Source organism: Ranitomeya variabilis, chromosome 6 (genome assembly GCF_051348905.1).
Source record: "Ranitomeya variabilis isolate aRanVar5 chromosome 6, aRanVar5.hap1, whole genome shotgun sequence".
Lineage (NCBI taxonomy): Eukaryota > Metazoa > Chordata > Amphibia > Anura > Dendrobatidae > Ranitomeya > Ranitomeya variabilis.
The window spans coordinates 134,198,310-134,223,877 of NC_135237.1; the positions used below are offsets into that span (position 1 = coordinate 134,198,310).

Here is a 25,568-nt window from a genome sequence, read left to right on the forward strand (position 1 = left end):
AGAAGGTTAAAGGGAATCTGTCACCTAATTTTGGCCCTAGAAATACATGCAGCCACACACTCCGGTCCCGAGTCCCGGGTGTTGATGCGAGAGACTCGTGCGAGTTTCTGACATCACACTCGCAAGTGTGACACTGGCCACACAGGAATATGTAATGTCCTTTCCTTTTGTTTTTACTAAATAAATAATTTTTTTAAAAATGGCGTGGGCTCCCGTGCAATTTTCAAAACTGGCAGAGGGAAAGCCAGTGACTGGGGACCGATATAGCCTGGGAAGGGGCTAATACCCATGGAGCTTTCCAGGCTATTAATATCCGCTCACAGCTGTATACTTAGCCTTTACTGGCTATTAAAATAGGGGGACCCCCCAAAAAATGAGGTGGGGTCCCCCTATAATTAATAATCAGGCTAGGCAGACAGCTGCGGGCTGATCTTAATAGCCTAGGAAGGGACCATGGATATTGCCCCCCCAGCTACAAACACCAGCTCTCAGCCACGCCAGAAATGGTGCATCTCTAAGATACGCCAATTGCTGCACTTAGCCTCGCTCTTCCCACTTGCCGTGTAGCGTTGGCAAGTGGGGTAATGTCACCTTTGTAATGTAAGGTGACATCAAGCTCATTAGTAATGGAGAGGCGTCAATAAAACACCTATCCATTACTAATCCTATAGTTGTTACAGGTTAAATAAAGACACAGCCAGAATAAAATATCTTAATGAAATAAAACACAACACAGTTTTCTCATCTTTATTGATCTGCTAACTCAGAATCCCTCGATCTCCTGCAAAAAAAAAAAAATATTAAACCAACACAAATACTCCCTATTCCGACGTAGTCCTTAATAACGAGTGTCCCACGACAAGTCCAGCTCTGTTACATCTTGATGCCTGACATCCAGATGTAGTAGAGCTTGTAGATGACTGCCGGAGATTACTCTCCGGCGTTCACCTGCACTGCAGTGTTCTCACAATCAGCTGATCAGCTGACAGTGAGAACCAGCCTAGTAACCGGAGATAACCCCGGCCGTCACGTGCACGGCAGTTCTCGCAGTGAGCTCAGTCATCGCGAGAACAGCAGTGGACGCGGACTTCTGGCGTTCACAAGGTAAGAGATTATTTCAGTTAGTTTACATGCGTAGTAAGCTGCATTTATGCAGTTATTATGCGTGTGACTAATAATTAGATGCGGTTTTACCGCATCTAATGTTAGTCTATGGGAAATTGACGCTGCGGGGATGGAGCGTCTCCGCATTGTAAATAGACATGCTGCGGTCTATAAAGACGCGCTGCATGTCCGGATACGAAGGTCTGCCGCCTGTGTCTCTATATGCATAGTGGAGATGGGATTTCATGAAATCCCCTCCACTGTGCTGTAACATCTGGACGCTGCAGGTTTGACGCTGTGGATGTACGTTTCCTGACCTTGGAAACATACCCTTAAACTCTTTGAGCAAGTGACATGACCTTACAACTTAAGGGACCAGCTCAGTAAGGCTGGTTTCACATTTGCGGACAAGGGCTTTGCGGAGGGCTGCGTAGTTCCTCTGTTAAACCCCGCCCTCTGCCGTGCCTCTTCCTTCAGCTCCACCTATGTCTGAATGTATTTTGCGTACCCTATCTTTAACATTGAGTACACAGGCCATGCGGATGTATGCAGATGCCTCCGCATGCTTCATTTTGTCGCTGCGCCAACCTGCGTCGAACGCAACATGTTGCATTTTGTTGTGTCGGCGCAGCATCAAGACGACGCATGCGTCCGCATGGCCTGCATACCCAATGTTAGAGATAGGGTACGCTTGCCGACGTAGGCGGAGCTGAAAGAAGAGGCGCGGCAGTGGGTTGGGCTTAACGGAAGAACTACGCAGCCCTCCGCAAAGCCTTTATCCTCAAATGTGAAACTAGCCTAAGATGAATGAACTATATACCATTAAATATGCTTGCAGGGATGGAAATGAGGTTACAGGAGACATGTAGGACATATGCAGCAGATGAATGAACTATATACCTGTTTGAAGAGAATAGATATGAGTGTTAGGTTAACTGCAAGGCACTTTGAAAAAATGTACTTGGAATAAAATGTGCATAAATGCCCCTGCATAAATGCGTTAGAGAGTGCACAGTTCAGTCCAGTGGTTCATCCTTACTGATGACTCAAACTGTCAATCATCAGGAGCACAACACCCCCCTCTTGGTATCAAGAAATCTGGGAGGCACTTTGCCATCATTATTTTGCAAACACACTGCAAAAACACAGACATGTGAATAGCACCTTAGTCTTTTATGGGCATTTGTTCTACCTGTGAAAATATCGGATAATTCAGAGATCGCACCAGAGACACAATCTATTGGGCTACCTCTCAGTATACATTGGCAGCCTGGATTATTCATTGAAATGCACTACACCATTAGTGCAGTGTGTTATCTATGTGCTCAAGATCCCTTGTGAAACTCGTGGAAAAAATGCATTCAAATTTTTAAAAATAAGTAAGAAAGCATAATTAAAAAAATCATATATAAATAAATATATTTTTCAAAATTAAAAGTACAAAATTAGATTTTTTTTCCATAAAGTAATTTTCTTGTGCAAAAGTTTCAAAATATTGACAAAAATAATTTTTTTATGTCTGTAATCATATTGACCTCTACTATATACTATATTTTTATTTATCCTGAACGCTGGACTAAATAATAATGAAATAATAAAAAAAAATACAAAAGCAGTGCCAGAATTGTTGTTTTTGGTTCATCCATCCTACCAAAAACTGGAATAAAAAGTGCTAAAAAACCCCCCAAATTTTATCAATGTAAACTATATATTGTCATGCAAAAATAACTGCTTATAAAAACGGATGCCATGTTGCATGGATGTAAAACTAGGCATTCAGATGCAAAACAGATGACATACTGGGTATAATGGCATATATATGACAATACGGATGAAAAATTGTAATTTTTTCTGAATGAAAATCACATGATTTTTCATATGTTCGGATGAAGTTAGCCTTAGAGTGGCTTCATTTTAGCAGAACTGACCTCTTTTTTTTCTATATTTCTGACATTCAACAGGATACTGACATGAAGGATATGATGCTTCATCTGGAAAATGTACTGGCTTCCAGTTGTTTGGGTGAGACAGCATTAGACTGTAGAAGCTATAATGTATATTATCAGTACAAGTGACTTTTCATTTTTCCTGGAATCAAGATAGCGATCGAAATGCCATGTAAAATTATTTAAATTGAGCATGAGAATAACAATAGGCAAAAAAGACCAAGAGGTATATTCCAGGCTATAGTATTTTCTCCACTGCCGCTCACCTAATGTATTTTATAAGATATAAGATGTACTTAGAAAATGTGATACAAATAGAGTTAGGAAGGAATTACCTAGGAGATTCCATGGTGAGTGCTGGTGGCCTGAATGGAAAATAAGATGAAATCTATAATGAAATACTTATAATCCAATAATGGGAATTTATTGGATCATATGTTTAAAATAAATACTTTATAGTAGTACCATAAAGTTTTAATGCATTTGTGGTCAGAGGCGACTGCTTCAGACGCTTACATTATATAATGGTTTCCCATTTTCACACAATACTTTACTTCAAGCATGAGATATTTTTACATTATTACTATGATATCCTGAACAAAAGCGTAATAAGTGAAAAAAGGTCATGCAAGATGGTTACGTTTCACTGACACTCCTTTTTGTCAATTATGATCTGACACATTTTCTATGCTTAAGCTTTAAAATCTGCACAGCACAATAAATCGATATATGTGTCTATATGAAAGAATTTTGCTTTTGTTATCTATATGACCCTAAAGAGCAGTTAAAAAAGCATTGGCAATCCCTGAAGCAATTGCTAATAGCAAGTGAAACCCCAATATGCAAAACTAATATTCCTATTTTTAACCCCTTTACAATTCTGTGTCACTTTATGAGGCAATAACTCTGGAATGCTCTGTGGATCCCACTGATTTTGAGACTGTTTTTTCATGACATATTGTACTTCATGATAGTGGTAAAATTTCTTTGAAAACTGTACCCCTCAAGGTGCTCAAAACCACATTCAAGAAGTTTATTGACCCTTCAGGTGCTTCACAGGAATTAATGGAATGTGGAAGGAAAAAAACGAACATTTACATTTTTTTCACATACATTTTACTTTACACCCAAATTTCTTTATTTTCACAAGGGGAACAGGAGAAAATGGACCCCAAAATTTGAAATTGTGTTGTGCAATTTTTCCAGAGCACATTGATTCCCCATATATGAGGGAAAAGTACAGTTTGGGCTCATTGCAGGGCTAAGCAGCACCGTTTGACTTTTTGAACGCAAAATTGGCTGGAATCAAAAGCGGACGCTATGTCTCTTTTGGGGAGCCCCTGGTGTGCCTAAACAATGGAAACCCCTCACAAGTGACCCCATTTTGGAAACTAGACCCCTCAAGAAACGTATCAAGATGTGTGGGAGCCCCCAGGCGTTTCACAGAAATTTATAACATTGAGCTTTGAAAACAAAAAATCAAATTTTTTCCCCCAAAATGTTCCTTTAGTCCAGAAAATTATATTTTCACAAGGGTAACCAGAGAAAATGGACCCAAAAAATGTTGTTCAATTTCTCCTGAGTACGCTGATACCCCATTTTTGGGGAAAAGTACTGTTGCGCAGGGCAGGGCTTGAAAGGGAAGTAGCAGCCTTAGACTTATTGAACACAAAATTGACTGGAATCATTAGTGGATGCTATGTCGCACTTGGAGAGCCCTTGATGTGCCTAAACAGTGTAAACCCTCCACAAGTGGTGCCATTTTGGAAACTAGACCCCATAAGGAATGTCTAGATGTGTGGTGAGCATCTTGAACCCCAGGTGCTTCATAGTAGTTTTTTATGTTGAGCTGTGAAAAAAAATCTAATTTTTCCCACAAAAAAATATATTTTAGACCCAATTTTTTATTTTCACAAGGGTAACAGGAGAAATTGCACCTTAAAATGTGTTGTGTAATTTCTCCTGAGTACGCTAATACCCCATATGTGGGGGAAAACTACTGTCTTGGCACACAGCAGGGCTCAGAAGGGAAGGTGCACTGTTTGAGTTTTTGAATGCAAAATTTGCTGGAAATATTAGCATATGCCATGTCTTGTTTGGAGAGCCCCTGATGTGCCTATACAGTGGAAACCTCCCACAAGTTACCCCATTTTGTAAACTAAACCCTTCAAGGAATGTACAGTATGTAAATGTGTTGTGACCACCTTGCACCCTCAGGTTCTTCACAGAAGTTTACAATAATAAGCTGTGAAAATAAAAAAATCTAATTTTTCTCACAAAAAAATGTTATTTTAGCCCCATTTTTTATTTTCACAAGGGTAACAGGAGGAATTGCACCACAAAATTGTTGTGCAATTTCTCCTGAGTACGCCGATACCCTATATGTGGATGAAAATTACTGTTTGGGCACATGGCAGAGCTCAGAAGGGAAGGAGCACCATTTGACTTTTTGAACTCAAAATTTGATGGAAACAGTGAATGCCATGTCCTGTTTGGAGAGCCTGTGATGTGCCTAAACAGTAGAAATCCCCCACAAGTGACCCCACTTTGTAAACTAAACCGCTCAAGGCATGTATCTACATGTGTGGTGAGCACCTTGAACACTCAGGTGTTTCACAGAAGTTTACAACGTTGAGCTGTGAAAATAAAAATTCACGTTCTCCACGAAGTAATTTTAGCCCCAATTTTTTTATTTTCTTAAGGGTAACAGGAGAATTTGCCCAATATAAATTGTTGTACAATTTCTCCTGAGTATGCTGATACCCCTTATGTGGAGGAAAACTACTATTTGGGTGCATGGCAGAGCTCAGAAGGGAAGAGTGACGTTTTGGAATGCAGACTTTGATGGAATTGTGTGCAAGTGTCATGTTGTGTTTGGAGAGCCCCTGATTTGCCTAAACAGTGCAAAAACCCCACAAGTAACTCCATTTTGGAAAGTAGACTCCTCAAGGAATATATTTAGATGAGTGTTGAGCACCTTGAACCACTCCCAAGTACTTCACAGAATTTTACAACATTCATCTGTGAAAATAAAAAAAAAACATTTCCCCGCAAAGCTATTGTTTTGGCCCCAATTATTTTCATTTTCACAAGGATAACAGGAGAAAATGGACCTCAAAATTTGTTGTGCAATTTCTCCTGAGTACGCTGACATCCCATATGTGGTCAAAAACTACTTTTGAGACATAGTGCAATGCTCAGAAGGGAAGAAGCGCCATATCGGAATTCAGATTTTTTCTGGAATGGTTTGAGGATGTCATGTCTAGTGTTGAGCGATACCGTCCAATACTTGAAAGTATCGGTATCGGAAAGTATCGGCCGATACCGGCAAAGTATCGGATCTAATCCGATACCCGATACCAATACAAGTCAATGGGACTCAAGTATCGGACGGTATCCCTGATGGTTCCCAGGGTCTGAAGGAGAGGAAACTCTCCTTCAGGCCCTGGAAACCATATTAATGTGTAAAATAAAGAATTAAAATAAAAAATATTGATATACTCACCTCTCCGACGCAGCCTGGACTTTACCGCCGTAACCGGGAGCCTGCTTTGCTTAAAATGCGCGCGTTTAATGGTTTCCGTGACGTCACGGCTTCTGATTGGTCGCGTGCCGCCCATGTGACCGCGACGCGACCACTCACAACAAGCCGTGACGTAATTTTCAGGTCCTGAATGCCTAGAATTAGGCATTAGGACCTGAAAATTACGTCACGGCTTGTGATTGGTCGCGTCGCGGTCACATGGGCGACGCGACCAATCACAAGCCGTGACGTTACGGGAGGCAGTAAACGCGCGCATTTTAAAATTACGTCACGGCTTCTGATTGGTCGCGTGCCGCCCATGTGACCGCGACGCGACCAATCACAAGCCGTGACGTAATTTTCAAATCCTGAATGCCTAGAATTAGGCATCAGGACCTGAAAATTATGTCACGGCTTGTTGTGATTGGTCGCGTCGCGGTCACATGGGCGGCACGCGACCAATCAGAAGCCGTGACGTCACAGAAACCATTAAACGCGCGCATTTTAAGCAAAGAAGGCTCCCGGTTACGGCGGTAAAGTCCAGGGGCCTCCGGACAGGTGAGTATATCAATATTTTTTATTTTAATTCTTTATTTTACACATTTATATGGATCCCAGGGCCTGAAGGAGAGTTTCCTCTCCTTCAGACCCTGGGAACCATACACTGGAAACTTCCGATTCCCGATACCACGAAAGTATCGGATCTCGGTATCGGAATTCCGATACCCGCAAGTATCGGCCGATACCCTATACTTGCGGTATCGGAATGCTCAACACTAGTCATGTCACATCCTCAAGAAAGAATAATTACATTTTTACCACGAAAATGTTGTTTCAGCCCCAAGTTCTTAATTTTTCTAAGGGCTAATTGGAAAAAATGGACCTGTTTGTTGTTAAAATTTCTTCTGAGTTCACCAATACCCTACATGTAAATGGAAAATACTTTTCAGGCAGAGTGGAAAGCTCAGAAGGGAAGGAGCACAATATTATAGTGCAGAATTTACTGTTATGGTTTGTGGGTGCCATGACTCACTGGGAGAACCTCTGAGGTACCGAAACAGCAGAACTCCTCATAAGTGACCCCATTTTACAAACTACTCCTCTTGATGAATTTATGTAGGTTTGCAGTGATCATATTGCCACTAAAGGTATGTCACAGAGTTTTATACCATTGGGCAGCGAAGAAAAAATGATTACATTTTTGCCTCAAAAATAACGTTTTAGCTCCAAATTTTACATTTTGACAAGGAGAAATTGGTAAAAATGGCACCAAAATGTGTCCCACAATTTTTGCTGAATGCAGAAATACCCCATATGTGGCTGTACAATACTGCTTAGCCATACAGCGACACTCGAGAGGGACAGAGCAGAATCCCCCCTCAAATTACCCCATTTTGGAAATTATACCTCTTTGGGAATTTATCTACAGGTGTAGTGAATATTTTGACTCCATGGCTATTTTCCAGAAACAAGAAGCAGTGGATGTTACTGAGTTAATTGCAAAGTGCCATTGTAGTGTCCAGTAAGTTGTAGTGACTAGTACTTTGTATTGACCAGTACGTTATGCCCAGCTCATGCTTCTGGAGACATGCACCCATAAATTTGGCGTTCTCTCATCACTAGTGTTGAGCATTCCGATACCGCAAGTATCGGGTATCGGCCGATACTTGCGGGTATCGGAATTCCGATACCGAGATCCGATACTTTTGTGGTATCGGGTATCGGTATCGAAACAACATTAATGTAAAAATGTGTAAAAGAGAGAATAAAAAATATTGCTATACTCACCTCTCCGACGCAGCCTGCACCTTACCGAGGGAAGCGGCAGCGTTCTTTGTTTAAAATTCGCGCTTTTCTTTCCTTTACGTGAAGTCCCGGCTTGTGATTGGTCGCGTGCCGCCCATGTGGCCGGGACGCAACCAATCACAGCAAGCCGTGACGTAATTTCAGGTCCTTCAGGATTTTAAAATTACGTCCCGGCTTTGTGATTGGTTGCGTCGCAGTCAGATGGGCGACGCAACCAATCACAAGCCGTGACGTCACGGGAGGCTGGACACGCGCGCATTTTAAAATGCGCGCTTGTCCAGCCTCCCGTGACGTCACGGCTTGTGATTGGTTGCGTCGCGGTCAACCAATCACAAGCCGGGAGGCTGGACACGCGCGCATTTTAAAATGCGCGCGTGTCCAGCCTCCCGGCTTGTGATTGGTTGACCGCGACGCAACCAATCACAAGCCGGGACGTCACGGGAGGCTGGACAAGCGCGCATTTTAAAATGCGCGTGTGTCCAGCCTCCCGTGACGTCACGGCTTGTGATTGGTTGCGTCGCCCATCTGACTGCGACGCAACCAATCACAAAGCCGGGACGTAATTTTAAAATCCTGAAGGACCTGAAATTACGTCACGGCTTGCTGTGATTGGTTGCGTCGCCCATGTGACTGCGACGCAACCAATCACAACGCCGGAACGTAATTTTAAAATCCTGAAGGACCTGAAATTACGTCACGGCTTGCTGTGATTGGTTGCGTCCCGGCCACATGGGCGGCACGCGACCAATCACAAGCCGGGACTTCACGTAAAGGAAAGAAAAGCGCGAATTTTAAACAAAGAACGCTGCCGCTTCCCTCGGTAAGGTGCAGGCTGCGTCGGAGAGGTGAGTATAGCAATATTTTTTATTTTAATTCTTTCTTTTACACATTAATATGGTTCCCAGGGCCTGAAGGAGAGTTTCCTCTCCTTCAGACCCTGGGAACCATCAGGAATACCGTCCGATACATGAGTCCCATTGACTTGTATTGGTATCGGGTATCGGTATCGGATTGGATCCGATACTTTGCCGGTATCGGCCGATACTTTCCGATACCGATACTTTCAAGTATCGGACGGTATCGCTCAACACTACTCATCACTAGAGAATTGCCAAACATGTGGACCCTAAATGTGGTTTAGGCACATTGGGGCTCAGATGGGAAAGGGGCTTTTGTATTTGGGAGAGTAGAATTTGCAGGATTTCTTTTGGGGAGCGAAGAGGAGGTGGACCCCTGGATGTTCGGATCCGGTGGATTTGATTGAACCGTTAAAAAAAGTTTGGGTACCAGAACAGCACCTTAACTCGAACCTGGACCCCATTCACTTGAATGGAGGGCCCTAACATCCAGTGTTTGCCACGCTGTCATGCGCATGACAGCACGGCAAACACTGCTTCTGATTAGCAGTAAAATCCCCGTGAGTCCGTAGCTGTGATCAGAGGTAAAAAGTTTAACTCTGGTCACTGCAAAATTGACAGCAGGGGGCTGCAACCTTCAGCTGTCACTTTTAGCAAGGCTGATTATCAAGAATGAAATAGTCCCCCCCCCTCCAGTTTTGACAACTAGCCAAGCTAAAGCAGATAGCTGGGGGCTTGTATTCTTCAGGATGGACAAAGGGCCTATGGACATTCGTCCCCCCAGTCTGAAAATAGCAGCCCGTAGCCACCCAGAAAAAGCGCATCTATGTATTCTATTATTCTTCGGGTCAGTACAATTACAGCGATAACACATTTACAGAATTTTTTTTATGTTTTGGCGCTTTTACACAATAAAAACTATTTTATAGAAAAAAAAATCTTTTTGCATTGCTTCATTCTGAGAGCTATATTTTTAAATTTTTTTCCGCTTATGAAGCTGTATTGCAGGACAAGATGATGTTTCAGTGAAGCCATTTTTATTTACATTCATCTTTTTGATTGTGTTTTATTCCACTTTTTATTTGGCAATATGTTGAAAAGCATAGTTTTTTGCCCGTTTGTATTTTTTTTGCTCTGTTCACTGAAGGAGTTAACTAGTGGAACAGGGGGCAGTTCATCCAGGACACAACGATACCAAACATATACTTTTTTTTGGTTATTTTTTTTAATATAAAAATAGAAATTTATCAGTACTATATATATATATATATATATATATATATATATATATATAATTACTAGCTGTACTACCCGGCTTCGCCCGGGGTAATAACTGCTGTTAGCAAAATAGAATGTGTTAACAAAAATTTATTCTGCACAAAAAAAAACACAAAACAAATAGGTAGAAATGTAATTATTAAAAGGCAAAAACTAAGCTAATAGAAGCATTTTACAACATATATTTCAACACCAGAGATATTCCACACAGATTTAACTAAATTGGCCAAGTAATGTGAAGTAATCTTCTACTACTTATTCGAGAGCTTTTTGATAAACGACATTCTTAGTTTTTCCTTCAGGTGCAAAGACAAACAGATTTTTGGCTGTTCCAACTCTTGAACAGGCCACATAAAGTTGACCATGAGAAAAGCATGGAGATTGTAAATCTAAGCTAGCTGAAGAGCCCAGCGTTGCCTGGGCATAGTAAATATCTGTGGTTAGTTATAGCACCTCACTTCTCTTATTTTCCCATCACGCCTCTCATTTTCCCCATCACATCTTTCATTTTCTCCCTCACACCTCTCATTTTCCCCCTCACTCCTCTTATTTTCCCCCTCACTCCTCTCATTCCCCCCTAACACTTGTCAGTTCGACCTCACATCTGTCATTTTCCGATCACTCCACTATTTTCCCTCACTCCTCTCATTTTGCACTCACACCTTTTCATTTTCACCTCACACCTCTCATTTTCACCTCAGTATATACATGTTTGTCATCTCCCTTATATATAGTATACACCTGTATGTCATCTCCTGTATATAGTATATACCTGTATGTCATCTCCCCTGTATATAGTATATACCTGCTGTGTGTCATCTCCCCTGTATATAGTATATACCTGTATGTCATCTCCTCCTATATATAGTATATACCTGTATGTAATCTCCTGTATATAGTATATACCTGTGTGTCATCTCACCTATATATAGTATATATCTGTGTGTCATCTCCTCCTGTATATAGTATATACCTGTATGTCATCTCCTCCTATACATAGCATATACCTGTATGTCATCTCCTCCTGTATATACTATATACCTGTAGGTAATCTGCTCCTGTATATAGTATATACCTGTGTGTCATCTCTCCTGTAAATAGTATATACCTGTGTGTCATCTCCTCCTGTATATAGTATATATCTGTATGTCATCTCCTCCTGTATTAGACCTCGTTCACACGTTATTTGGTCAGTATTTTTACCTCAGTATTTGTAAGCTAAATTGGCAGCCTGATAAATCTCCAGCCAACAGTAAGCCCACCCCCTGGCAGTATATATTAGCTCACACATATACATAATAGACTGGTCATGTGACTGACAGCTGCCGGATTCCTATATGGTACATTTGTTGCTCTTGTAGTTTTTCAGCTTATTAATCAGATTTTTATTTTTGAAGGATAATACCAGACTTGTGTGTGTTTTAGGGCGAGTTTCGTGTGTCAAGTTGTGTGTGTTGAGTTGCGTGTGGTGACATGCATGTAGCGACTTTTGTGAGATGAGTTTTGTGTGGCAACATGCGTGTAGCAACTTTTTGTGTGTCGAGTTGCATGTGACAGGTTAGTGTAGCAAGTTGTGTGCAGCAAGTTTTGCGCATGGCGAGTTTTGCGCGTGGCGAGTTTTATGTGTGGTGCCTTTTGAGTATGTGCAAGTTTTGTGTGAGGCAACTTTTGCATGTGTTGCAACTTTTGTGCATGTGGTAATTTTTCCGCGTGTGCAAGTTTTGCGTGTGGCGAGTTTTCCATGAGGTGAGTTTTGGACATGTGGCGAGTTTTGCATGTGGAGAGTTTTGCGTGTGGCGAGTTTTGAGCTGCGACTTTTGTGTTTCAACTTTTATGTGGCAAGGTTGGTGTATGTGTGGTGAAATGTGCGCTGAGGGTGGTATATGTGTTTGAGCACGTGGTAGTGTGTGGCGCATTTTGTGTGTGTGTTCATATCCCCGTGGTGGTGTGGTGATTATCCCATATTGGGGCCCCACCTTAGCAACTGTACAGTATATACTCTTTGGCGCCATCGCTCTCATTCTTTAAGTCCCCCTTGTTCACATCTGGCAGCTGTTAATTTGCCTCCAACACTTTTCCTTTCATTTTTTCCCCATTATGTAGATAGGGGCAAAATTGTTTGGTGAATTGGAAAGCGCGGGGTTAAAATTTCACCTCACAACATAGCTTTGACGCTCTCAGGGTCCAGACGTGTGACTGTGCAAAATTTTGTGCCTGTAGCTGCGACGCCTCCAACACTTTTCCTTTCACTTTTTCCCCATTATGTAGATAGGGGCAAAATTGTTTGGTGAATTGAAAAGCGCGGGGTTAAAATTTCACCTCACAACATAGCCTATGACGCTTTCGGGGTCCAGACGTGTGACTGTGCAAAATTTTGTGCCTGTAGCTGCGACGCCTCCAACACTTTTCCTTTCACTTTTTCCCCATTATGTAGATAGGGGCAAAATTGTTTGGTGAATTGGAAAGCGCGGGGTTAAAATTTCACCTCACAACATAGCCTATGACGCTCTCGGGGTCCAGACGTGTGACTATGCAAAATTTTGTGGCTGTAGCTGCAACGGTTCAGATGCCAATCCCGGACATACATATACACATACATACACACATTCAGCTTTATATATTAGATTTTCATTTTTTTTTAAATACATATTTTTTTACTTTGTCCCAATATGGGACTTACACTTTCAGCAGCCTGATTGCAGTTATAATCCATTACAATGCACGAGCATTGCAAAGGATTATAATTGTCAGTGCTGCACTAACACAAGCCCCTGAGACCATGCTCTGCGCATGGTCTGAGGGGCTTGCCATAGCCTGGTGACGTGTATGTCGACATTGGGTCACCTGGGAAATGATCGGACCCCCACGATGACATCGAGGGAGCTGATCAGAGTGCAGAGGACGCTCCATTCCTCTGCATGCCTGCTAAATGCTGTGATTGCAAGCAATCACAGTATTTAGGGGGTTAAAGTGCCAGGAGCGGTGCGGGCATCCCACCTGCACTGAGTGCAGCTGACACCTGGCGGCAATCGAATGGACGACCATGCCTTGTCCCTTGTGTACATGAATTCTCAGGAATCACTGAATCTTTTGATAATATCTTGCACTGTAGATGATGGGATATTTAAAGTCTTTGCAAGTTTACATTGAGGAACATTTTTCTGAAATTGTTCCTCAATTTTTAGCTACAGTTGTTCACAGATTGGTGAACCTCTGACCATCTTTGCTTATGTGAGACTTTACCTCTCTAGCATTCTCTTTTTACTTAATTATGTGACTTAGTTGAAAATTGATCCTCCAGCTGTTTTTCATTGGTACCACTTTTCCTGCTTTTTGTTTACCATCACAACTTTTTGAGATTTGTTGCTGACATCAATTTCAAAATGAGTTATTTTTTTTAAATTAATTGTGAAAATGTCTAAGTTTCACTTTCTGATATTTGTTCTATGTTCTGTTGTGAATAAAATATGACTATGAGAGATTTCCACAACACTGATTTCTTCTGTTCTTTACATTTTACGTTTAATGCAGCAGCCCAACTTTTTTTGGAATTGGTCTCATGCAATGTCCATATAAGTTGTAATCAAGCTGTCGAAAGTGAAAGGAAAAGTGTTGGAGGCGTCGCAGCTACAGGCACAAAATTTTGCACAGTCACACGTCTGGACCCCGAGAGCGTGCAATATTGTTGCAATAGGGGTGGGTGTTGGTTATTTTGGGGCTTCCCCTCTATTTTGAGGTGAATCGGTCACTGTACCTTAGATGAGTGTCCCTCCCTCACCCTATGATATACAATTCCCTGATTGTGCATTTCACTGCTCGGTTTGATTGTATTTCCATGCTACATGGCTCTATGACTGTACCCTTGTTACTTCTATATGTGTGCATTCCCTTGCTGGTGTACCTATGAGTCATACACCTTATCCTCACATACCTGTGTTGTTTTTAGTCTTTTGTACCTTGTTAATAAAATTTCTAGTTTGCATACTACATTGATTATGCTGTGCACTTCTTCATCCTGGGGCATCATGCTCTTTGTAGTTTATTAACCCCTTCACCCCGAAGCCTGTTTTCACCTAACTGACACGGCCAATTTTTACAATTCTGACCACTGTCACTTTATGAGGTCATAACTCTGAAACGCTTCAACGGATCTTGGTGATTCTGAGATTGTTTTCTCGTGACATATTGTACTTTATGATAGTGGTAAAACTTCTTCGATATGACTTGCATTTATTTGTGAAAAAAACAGAAATTTGTCGAAAATTATGAAAATTTCGCAATTTTCTAATTTTTCGTTTTTATGCCCTTAAATTAGAGAGTTATATCACATAATATAGTTAATAAACAACATTTCCCACATGTCTGCTTTACATCAGCACAATTTTGGAAACATAATTTTTTTTTTGTTAGGGAGTTATAAGGGTTTAAAGTTGAAAAGCGATTTCTCATTTTTGCAACAAAATTTGCAAAACCATTTTTTTTACGGACCACCTCACACTTGAAGTGACTTTGAGGGGTCTATATGACAGAAAATGCCCAAAAGTGACACCATTCTAAAAACTGCACCCCTCAAGGTACTCAAAACCACATTAAAAAAGTTTATTAACCCTTCAGGTGCTTCACAGGAATTTTTGGAATGTTTAAAAAAAATTGAACATTTAACTTTTTTTTCACAAAATTTTTACTTCAGATCCAATTTGTTTTATTTTACCAAGGGTAACAGGAGAAATTGGACCAAAAAAGTCGTTGTACAATTTGTCCTGAGTACGCCGATACCCCACATGTTGGGGTAAGCCATTGATTGGGCACATGGCAGAGCTCGGAAGGGAAGGAGCGCCATTTGACTTTTCAATGCAAAATTGGCTGGAATTGAGATCGGAACCCATGTCGTGTTTGGAGAGCCCCTGACATGCCTAAACAGTGGAAACCCCCACAAGTGACACCATTTTGGAAAGAAGACCCCCTAAGGAACTTATCTAGATGTGTGGTGAGCACTTTGAACCTCCAAGTGCTTCACAGAAGTTTATAATGTAGAGCCGTAAAAAAAAATTAATATTAATTTTCACAAAAATGATCTTTTTGCCCCAAATTTTTTATTTTCCCAAGGGTAGCAGGATAAATTGGACCCCAAAAGTTGTTGTGCAATTTGTCCTGAGTACGCTGATACTTCATATATGGGGATAAACCACTGTTTGGGCGCATGGCAGAGCTCGGAAGGGAAGGAGCGCCATTTGACTTTTCAATGCAAAATTGTCTGGAATTGAGATCGGAACCCATGTCGTGTTTGGAGAGCCCCTGACGTGCCTAAACAGTGGAAACCCCCACAAGTGACACCATTTTGAAAAGTAGACCCTCTAAGGAACTAATCTAGATGTGTGGTGAGCACTTTGAACCTCCAAGTGCTTCACAGAAGTTTATAATGTAGAGCCGTAAAAAAAAATTAATATTAATTTTCACAAAAAATGATCTTTTTGCCCCAAATTTTTTATTTTCCCAAGGGTAGCAGGATAAATTGGACCCCAAAAGTTGTTGTGCAATTTGTCCTGAGTACGCTGATACTTCATATATGGGGATAAACCACTGTTTGGGCGCATGGCAGAGCTCGGAAGGGAAGGAGCGCCATTTGACTTTTCAATGCAAAATTGGCTGGAATTGAGATCGGAACCCATATCGTGTTTGGAGAGCCCCTGACGTGCCTAAACAGTGGAAACCCCCACAAGTGACACAATTTTGGAAAGAAGACCCCCTAAGGAACTTATCTAGATGTGTGGTGAGCACTTTTAACCCCCAATTGTTTCACTAAAGTTTAGAATGTAGCGCTATGAAAATTAAAAAATATTTTTTTCTTTCCACTAAATGATGTTTTAGCCCGCAATTTTTTTTCCACAAGGGTAACAGGAGAAATTGGACAACAAAAGTTATTGTCCAATTTGTCCTGAGTACGCTGATACCCCATACATTGGGGGGAACCACTGTTTGGGCGCACGGCAGAGCTCGGAAGGGAAGGAGCGCCGTTTGAAATGCAGACTTAGATGGATTGGTCTGCAGGTGTCTTGTTGCATTTGCAGAGCCCCTGATGTACCTAAACAGTAGAAACCCCCCACAAGTGACCCCATATTGGAAACTAGACCCCCCACGGAACTTATCTAGATGTGTTGTGAGAACTTTGAACCCCCAAGTGTTTCACTACAGTTTATAACGCAAAGCCGCGAAAATAAAAAATATATTTTTTTCCACGAAAATTATATTTTAGCCCCCACGTTTTTATTTTCCCAAGGGTAAGGCTGGTTTCACACTTGCGTTTTTATCTAAATGCGTTTTTTAAACAACGCATGTGTGAAAAAACGCATGTAAACGCGGTAAAACGCATGCGTTTTTTAGACGCATGCGTTTTTATAGAAAAACACAAGAAAACGAGAAAAAAACAAAAAACCCTAACCCTACCCCTAACCCTAACCTGAAATACGTGGCACTGAAATACGTGGCACTGAAATACGTGGCACTGAAATACGTGGCACTGAAATACGTGGCACTATGACTGTCAGAAAATGTTCATTAAACGGTTAGGGGTGAGTTTAGGGGTAGGGTTAGGGTTAGGGTTTGGATCCCTTTATCACCTTGATGGTGGTGGGTGACTTTTCAGTGTGTGTTCTGGTTTTTTTCTATAAAAACGCATGCGTTTTTAACGCAAACAAACGCGTTGAGATCGGACGCCATGTCGCGTTTGGAGAGCTCCTGATGTGCCTAAACAGTGAAAACTCCCCAATTCTAACTGAAACCCCAACCCTAACCCCAGCCCTAACCCTAGCCCTAACCCCAACCCTAACCCTAGCCCTAACCCTAGTCCTAACCCTAGCGCTACTTTCACACTAGCGTTTTTTTGCATACGTCGCAATGCGTCGTTTTGGCGAAAAAATGCATCCTGCAAAGTCATCTGCAGGATGCGTTTTTTCCCCATAGACTAACATTAGCGACATATTGACACACGTCGCAAGCGTCGTGCGACGGTTGCGTCGTGTTGTGGCGGACCGCCGGCAGCAACAAACGTTACATGTAACTTTTTTTGTGCCGACGGTCCACCATTTCCGACCACGCATGCGCGGCTGGAACTCCGCCCCCACCTCCCCGCACCTCACAATGGGGCAGCGGATGCGTGGAAAAACAGCATCCGCTGCCCCCGTTGTGCGGCGCTTGCACAGTATGCGTCGGTATGTCGGGCCGACGCAGCGCGACGGCCCCGTACTGACGCTAGTGTGAAAGTAGCCCAACGGGAAAATGGAAATAAATATATTTTTTTAAATTGTATTATTTTTCCCTAACTAAGGGGGTGATGAAGGGGGATTTGATTTACTTTTATAGCGGGTTTATTAGCGGATTTTTATGATTGGCAGCCGTCACACACTAAAAGACGCTTTTTATTGCAAAAAATAGTTTTTGCATCACCACATTTTGAGAGCTATAATTTTTCCAGATTTTGGTCCACAGAGTCATGTGAGATCTTGTTTTTTGCGGGACGAGTTGTTGTTTTTATTGGTACCATTTTCGGGTACATGACATTTTTTGATCGCTTTTTATTCCGATTTTTGGGAGGCGGAATGAACAAAAATCAGCAATTCCTGAAATTCTTTTAGGGGGGGCGTTTATACCGTTCCGCGTTTGGTAAAAAGGAAAAAGCAGTTTTATTCTTCGGGTCAGTACGATTACAGCGATACCTCATTTATGTAATTTTTTTATGTTTTGGCGCTTTTACACAATAAAAACTATTTTATATAAAAAAAATAATTTTTTGCATCGCTTTATTCTGAGAGCTATAACTTTTTTATTTTTCTGCTGATGATGCTGTATGGCAGCTTTTTTTTTGCGGGACAAGATGACGTTTTCAGCGGTACCATGCTTATTTATATCCGTCTTTTTGATCGCGTGTTATTCCACTTTTTGTTTGGCGGTATGAGAATAAAGCGTTGTTTTTTGCCTCGTTTTTTTTTTTTTTACGGTGTTCACTGAAGGGGTTAACTAGTGATATAGTTTTATAGGTGGGGTCGTTACGGATGCGGCGATACCAAATATGTGTACTTTTATTGTGTGATTTTTTTTTTTATTTAGATAAAGAAATGTATTTATGGGAATTTTTTTTTTTTTTTTCTTTATTTAGGAATTTTTTTTTTATTTTTTTTTTTACACATGTGGAAAATTTTTTTTTTTTACTTTTTTACTTTGTCCCAGGAGGGGACATCACAGATCGGTGATCAGACAGTGTGCACAGCACTCTGTCTGATCACCGATGTGACAGGCACGTTCCACAGGCTTGCCGGCGCCTGCTATGAGGATTCTCAACAGACGCCGGCAAGCAGGGTCATCTCATGACCCGGAAGGAGTCCCACGGCCATCTTGGATCCGGGGACTCCTTCCAGGTCACCGGAGCAGCGCGATCTCATCGCATTGCTCCGGTGGGAGAGTGCAGGGAGCCCCCGTCCCTGCGCGATCCCCCTCTATGCCGCTGTCACTATTGACAGCGGCATCAGAGGGGTTAAATGCCCGCGATCGGCGATAGCGCCGATCGTGGGCATTGCTGCGGGGTGTCAGCTGTCATATACAGCTGACACCCGCACCCGATCACCGCGGCGCTCAACGCGAGACCGCGGTGATCGAGCCGCCGTACTAGTACTGCGGCTGTCAGTAATGCAGTGCCGGCAGCGCAGTACTAGTACGGCGCATGTCGGGAAGGGGTTAAGTATATATGTATTTGGGAGTTTTTGCCCCTTCTTCTTCCCTAGTGGAGTGCAATGGGCACATCCTGTAGAAGGGATTTGATTACTAATGAGTATATCCGCAAGATTGGTATTTGTTTTGGGTCTTTCTAAGTAAATGTAGCAGATTACGTAAATTGTAATGGATGATGGGGTTTATTCTAAATGGTCTATTTGAAGTTGTTAAGCACTTTTTTCCATATGTACTGTATAAGACAACTGGAGATTTGTTAAAAAAGTTTATATTTGGTGGCAACACGGTGGCTCAGTGGATAGCACTGCAGCCTTGCTGTGCTGGGGGTCATGGGTTCAAATCCCACCAAGGACAATATCTTCAAGGAGTTTGTATGTTCTCCCTGTGTTTGTGTGGGTTTCCTCTGGGCTCTCCGGTTTCCTCCCACATTCCAAAAACATACTATTAGGGATTCTAGATTGCAAGCCCCATTGGGGACAGTGATGACAATGTGTGCAAACTGTAAAGCACTGCACAATGTTAGCGCTATATAAACATAAAGATTATTATTTAACCAGAGCAGTCACAGCCGAACAGCTGTTCAGAGGGTTGGCGATGCTGGATCCTTCCTGATTGGATTTTGATGACAAGTCATGTTGTGCATGGACACCCCCTTTAATATTTTCTATTCCTTTTAAATCCACTTTTTTCGAAAAACTTAAAGGGACTCTGTCACCTGAATTTGGAGGGAACAATTTTCAGCCATAGGGGCGGGGTTTTCTGGTGTTTGATTCACCCTTTCCTTACCCGCTGGCTGCATGCTGGCTGCAATATTAGATTGAAGTTAATTCTCTGTCCTCCATAGTACACGCCTGCGTAAGGCAAGATTGCCTTGTGCAGGCATGTACTACGGAGGACAGAGAATGAACTTCAATCCAATATTGCAGCCAGCATGCAGCCAGCGGGTAAGGAAAGGGTGAATCAAACACCCGAAAACCCCGCCCCTATGGCTGAAAATTGTTCCCTCCAAATTCAGGTGACAGAGTCCCTTTAAATAACAACTGCACCAAAAAAATCATATCTATAATACATTTTAGTTAGGTATATGTTAGGGGTCAAGTTCCCACCTCTGCACAGGGGGAATCTCAGACCATCTCCGCTGCGGTCTCCCATTCTTCTCCTGCCGCAGTGGAGGCTGCTCAGCGGAGACGTCGGTCCCAGCATCTCGCTCAATCTGACTCTGTGAGGAGGATTACTGCTGCTTTTCCAGCTTCTGCCATTGAAGTCAGCGCTGGGCAGCGGCGAGCAGACGCTTTTGGGACTAAGTCCTGCTTTTCTCCTTCTGAGCATGCCCAGGGTAAGATCTCTCATTGGAGATCGAGGGTCACATGCTTGGATACTGCAGCAAAGCCCATTGGTCCTCCAGGAAGGTCCTGAAGGTGCTCAGGCTTTGTGGCAGCTTCTCATTGGTCCTTCTAGGAAGGTCTTGTTCTGGCTGCAGCTATAAAAGGCTCGCATGGCCGCACGGCCATGCGCTAGTATCTTTCTAAGTTATGTGCTTTGCGCCAGTGTGGTCATGTAAGATTGTGTTCAGGGACCTGGCTGAAATAAGCCCCTAGAATGCTGGCACCTCCGGCGAGGAGTTTGTGTGTTTGTGTGTATTCAGGGACCTGGCTGAAATAAGCCCCTAGAATGCTGGCACCTCCTGCGAGGAGTTTTGTGTGCATGCATGACCACTGACTGCTCTCTGTTGGGCAGTTAGCCTGTGCTCCTGTGAAGTCTAACAGGGCGCAGAGCTTTGCTTTCACGGCTGCTCTGTGAGTTAACAGAGCTAGCCAATACTGCCATATAGTGCTGCCATTTGCTAGCAGCAGGTTTTCCTGCACGGTGGACCCCGGGCAGCGATCGCATCAATAACAATAAAAAACTATATTTTCTCGGTGCGTTCCGCTAGCCCTAACAGTATACTAGTGCCAGGGTCTGGCTAGTAAATGGCGGACGATCAGCGTCTACAGCGGTACATCCAGCAGCTGGAGGGTAGGTTGGCAGCTCTAGAGCGTACAATCTCAGGTGTGGACGTCACTGCTGTCACTGTTCAGGCTGCAAGTGCAGCTGCAGCCAGTTTGTCCGCAGCCACCCCTGCTCCGACTATATCCCGTCTCCCGCTTCCAGAAGAGTTTGCTGGTGACAGTAAGCTATGTCGGGGATTCGTGAGCCAGTGCTCTATACATCTCGAGCTCCTGGCTGCACGTTTTCCTACGGAACGGGCGAAAGTCTGATTCATTTTGTCTCTTTTGTCGGGCAGGGCATTGGAGTGGGCAACGCCGCTTTGGGAGCGCAATGATCGTGTGGTGCAGAGTGCTCCTCTCTTCCTGGACGCTCTGAGGCAGGTCTTTTTGGGACCTCGTGTCACTCACGATGCCGCTCTCCAATTGTTGGCAATTACTCAGGGTTTGTCCATGGTCAGCCAGTTTGCCGTTCAATTCCGGACTCTAGCCTCTGAGCTAGAATGGCCAGATAATGTCCTTATTCCGGTGTACTGGAAAGGACTGGCTGATCATGTAAAGGATGCCTTGGCCACCAGGGAGATTCCCGCCACACTGGAGGAGCTCATTTCAGTATCTACCCGCATCGACCTCCATTTTAACAAGCGGAGGTTGGAGCGGACCCAGTGTAGGCAGAGGTTTCGGCTGGCTCCCACCTTCGCCAAACCTTCTAGAATCTCCTGTTCTGGCGTCCGACTCCCATGAGGCCATGGAGGTTTCTCGAGCGGGACCTAAGTCTCAGACCGCTCGAGTACCTGTGGTGTGTAAAAATTGTCAACAACTGGGACATTACGCTAACAAGTGTCCACAGCGGTCGGGAAACTATCGCGTCTAGTGTCCATAGGAGGAGGTTCACTAGACACAGTGGCCTTTTCCTCCAAGCTGTCCTTTAAAGGGACAATTCTGTTGGGCACATCCACTCTTGCAGTTGAGCTTTGTGTGGATTCAGGAGCAGAGGGAAATTTCATGTCCTCTGCTTTTGCTCTGCGCCATGCAGTACCTCTGGTGATGCTCACCAAACCAGTAACTGTTAGAGTGGTGAATGGGTCGACACTTCCATCACAAGTCACACACCAGACTGTCTCTTTCACATTAGCCATGTCCCCATCCCACCAGGAGATTATTTCCCTTCTTGTCCTTCCCGAGGGAATGGATGAGATTCTGCTGGGAATACCCTGGCTCTGTTTCCACTCTCCACTTATTGAGTGGATCTCTGGGAGGATATTGGGTTGGAGTGAATCTTGTAAGGGCAGATGTGTGAAAGAATGCGTTCAGGTTTCCACCACTGAGATACCCGCAGATCTCTCTTCTCTTCCCGAATGCTATTGGTCCTATGCAGACGTTTTCTCCAAAAAGGCTGCGGAGACCCTTCTGCCTCACCGTCCCTATGACTGTCCTATAGATCTCTTGCCTGGAGCAGAACCTCCTCGGGGACGTGTCTATCCCCTCTCTCTCCCGGAAACGGAGGCTATGTCCCAATACATCCAGGAGAATTTGGCAAGAGGGTTCATTAGGAAGTCAGTGTCACCTGCAGGGGCGGGGTTCTTTTTCGTTCAGAAGAAGAATGGAGAGTTACGTCCTTGCATAGATTACAGGGGTCTTAACGCCATCACCGTTAAGAATAAATACCCGCTGCCCCTGATTTCTGAGCTTTTTGATAGGCTACGGGGAGCAAGGGTATTTTCCAAATTAGATCTGCGGGTGCTTATAACCTGATTCGCATCCGTGAGGGGGACGAATGGAAGATGGCGTTTAACACCAGAGATGGGCACTATGAATATCTGGTGATGCCCTTCGGGCTCTGTAATTTTCCAGCCGTTTTCCAAGACTTTGTCAACGACATCTTCCGGGATATGCTCTCCAATTCGGTTGTAGTCTATCTGGATGATATTCTCATCTTTTCTCCAGATATTGACTCCCACCGGAGAGATGTTGGCAGAGTCTTCGACCTCTTACGGGAAAATTCTCTCTATGCAAAGTTGGAGAAGTGTATGCTTGAGCAGGAGTCTTTACTTTTCCTGGGCTATATTATCCCAGCCCAGAGATTGGCTATGGATCCTGCCAAACTACAGGCTGTGATGGACTGGCAAGAACCCCATTCTCTTAAAGCGGTGCAGTGCTTTATGGGGTTCATTAATTATTACCGCCAGTTCATTCCCCACTTCTCAACTTTGGTAGCTCCCTTGGTAGCCCTCTCCAAAAAGGGAGCAAATCCCAAATTGTGGTCAGAAGAGGTCTCCAGGGCCTTCTCTTCTATTAAGTCTCATTTTGCTAGCGCTCCCATTCTACATCGTCCCGATGTAGATAAGCTGTTTATCATGGAGGTGGATGCCTCATCCGTTGGTGCAGGAGCAGTCCTCTTCCAAAAGGATGCTCAAGGTCGGAAGCATCCTTGCTTCTTCTTCTCCAAGACCTTCACACCAGTGGAGAGTAATTATTCCATCAGGGACAGGGAGTTGCTAGCGATGAAGTTGGCTTTCTCTGAGTGGAGACATCTCTTGGAGGGGGCTCGTTTTCCCTTTCAAGTCTTCACGAACCACAAAAATGTATTATATTTGCAAACAGCTCAGTGGCTAAATTCTCGCCAGGCCAGATGGTCCTTGTTCTTCTCCCGGTTCCATTTCACCCTCCATTATCTCACTGGGGAGAAGAACATTCGTGCTGACGCCCTCTCTCACTCTGTTGTGTCATCTGAGGAGGAGGAAGGAGAGCCTCGGCTTTTTGTCCCTTCCGAGAGTCTGAGAACCGTAGCTCCAGTTTCGCTAGAGTCTGTGCCTCCGTGCAAGACGTTTGTACCCATTAATTTGCAACCGGAGGTTCTCTCTTGGGCTCATTCGTCCAGGGTGGGTGGACACTTTGGGAAAAGAGGACATCTGAGCTGTTGGCGAGGACGTACTAGTGGCCACATGTGGTCCATGATGTCAGAGATTATATTCAGGCGTGTGTCTCCTGCGCCAAAAATAAGTCTCCTCGACAACGGCCAGCTGGGTTACTCTATCCCTTGCCAGTGGCAGACAGGCCCTGGGAAATGGTCGGGATGGACTTTGTGGTGGGTTTGCCCAAGTCTTGTGGCTGTATAATCATTTGGGTTATCACTGATCATTTTTCCAAAATGGTGCATTTGGTGCCGCTTCCACGGTTACCTTCTGCACGGGCCTTTGCAGCGTTGTTCATAAAACACATCTTCCGCCTACACGGTATGCCAGACAAAATTGTCAGTGACCGGGGTCCCCAGTTTGCGTCTCGGTTCTGGAGAGAGCTTTGTCGTCTTCTCAGCATTGAGTTAAATCTCTCTTCCGCATATCATCCCGAGACGAATGGGTTGGTAGAGAGGGCCAACCAGACCTTGGTCACATATCTGCGACATTTTGTCTCAGCCAGGCAGGATGACTGGGCATCCTTGCTACCGTGGGCGGAGTTTGCGCTGAACAATGCTGTAGCCGACTCCACTGGACAAACCCCATTCCTCCTCAACTATGGTCAGCATCCACGGGTACCTGTGCCTACGCCCGTGTCTTCCGCCGACTCCAGGGTGGCAGACTGGGCTGTGGAAGCACGGGATATTTGGGACCGCACTCAGGATGCCATTCGGGCCTCCAAGGAGAGAATAAGGTCCTCCGCCGATGCACATCGGCGCCCCGCTCCGACCTTTGCTCCTGGTGACTTGGTGTGGCTCTCCACCCATAACATCAGGCTGCGAGTTGAGTCCACTAAGTTTGCACCTCGCTACTTGGGTCCTTTCAAGGTCCTCGAACAGGTTAACCCTGTGGTCTATCGTTTAGCCCTTCCGCCACGCCTGGGTATCACCGACACCTTTCATGTGTCCCTCTTGAAACCCGTATACATGTCCCGGTTTTCTGAGTCATCTGCTGGGACATCGGGTTCGTCTACGGATGATTACAAGTTGAACGCTATTTTGGGGTGCAAGGTGGTACGTGGCAAAAATTTTTATTTGGTGGACTGGAAGGGTTATGGTCCTGAGGACAGGTCTTGGGAGCCTGCTGACCACATTCAGGCTCCGCAGCTCATTGCTGCCTTCGAGCGTAGCGAGGTCCAAGGAGGGGGGGCAATGTTAGGGTTCGAGTTCCCAGCTCTGTACAGGGGGAATCTCGGGCCATCTCCGCTGCGGTCTCCCATTCTTCTCCTGCCGCAGTGGAGGCTGCTCAGCGGAGACGTCGGTCCCAGCGTCTCGCTCAATCTGACTCTGTGAGGAGGATTACTGCTGCTTTTCCAGCTTCTGCCATTGAAGTCAGTGCTGGGCAGCGGCGAGCAGACGCTTTTGGGACTAAGTCTTGCTTTTCTCCTTCTG

At 44.0% G+C, this 25,568-nt stretch overlaps 1 protein-coding gene across 1 annotated transcript in view; it reads left to right on the forward strand.

The window, feature by feature from the left end:
• NEK11 (NIMA related kinase 11) overlaps nt 1-25,568 on the forward strand; it is a 422,928-nt gene that overhangs the window by 333,073 nt on the left and 64,287 nt on the right. The window contains exon 14 of the mRNA XM_077269028.1: nt 3,066-3,126. Coding sequence (XP_077125143.1) covers nt 3,066-3,126 — 61 coding nt within the window. The remainder of the gene's footprint in view (nt 1-3,065; nt 3,127-25,568) is intronic.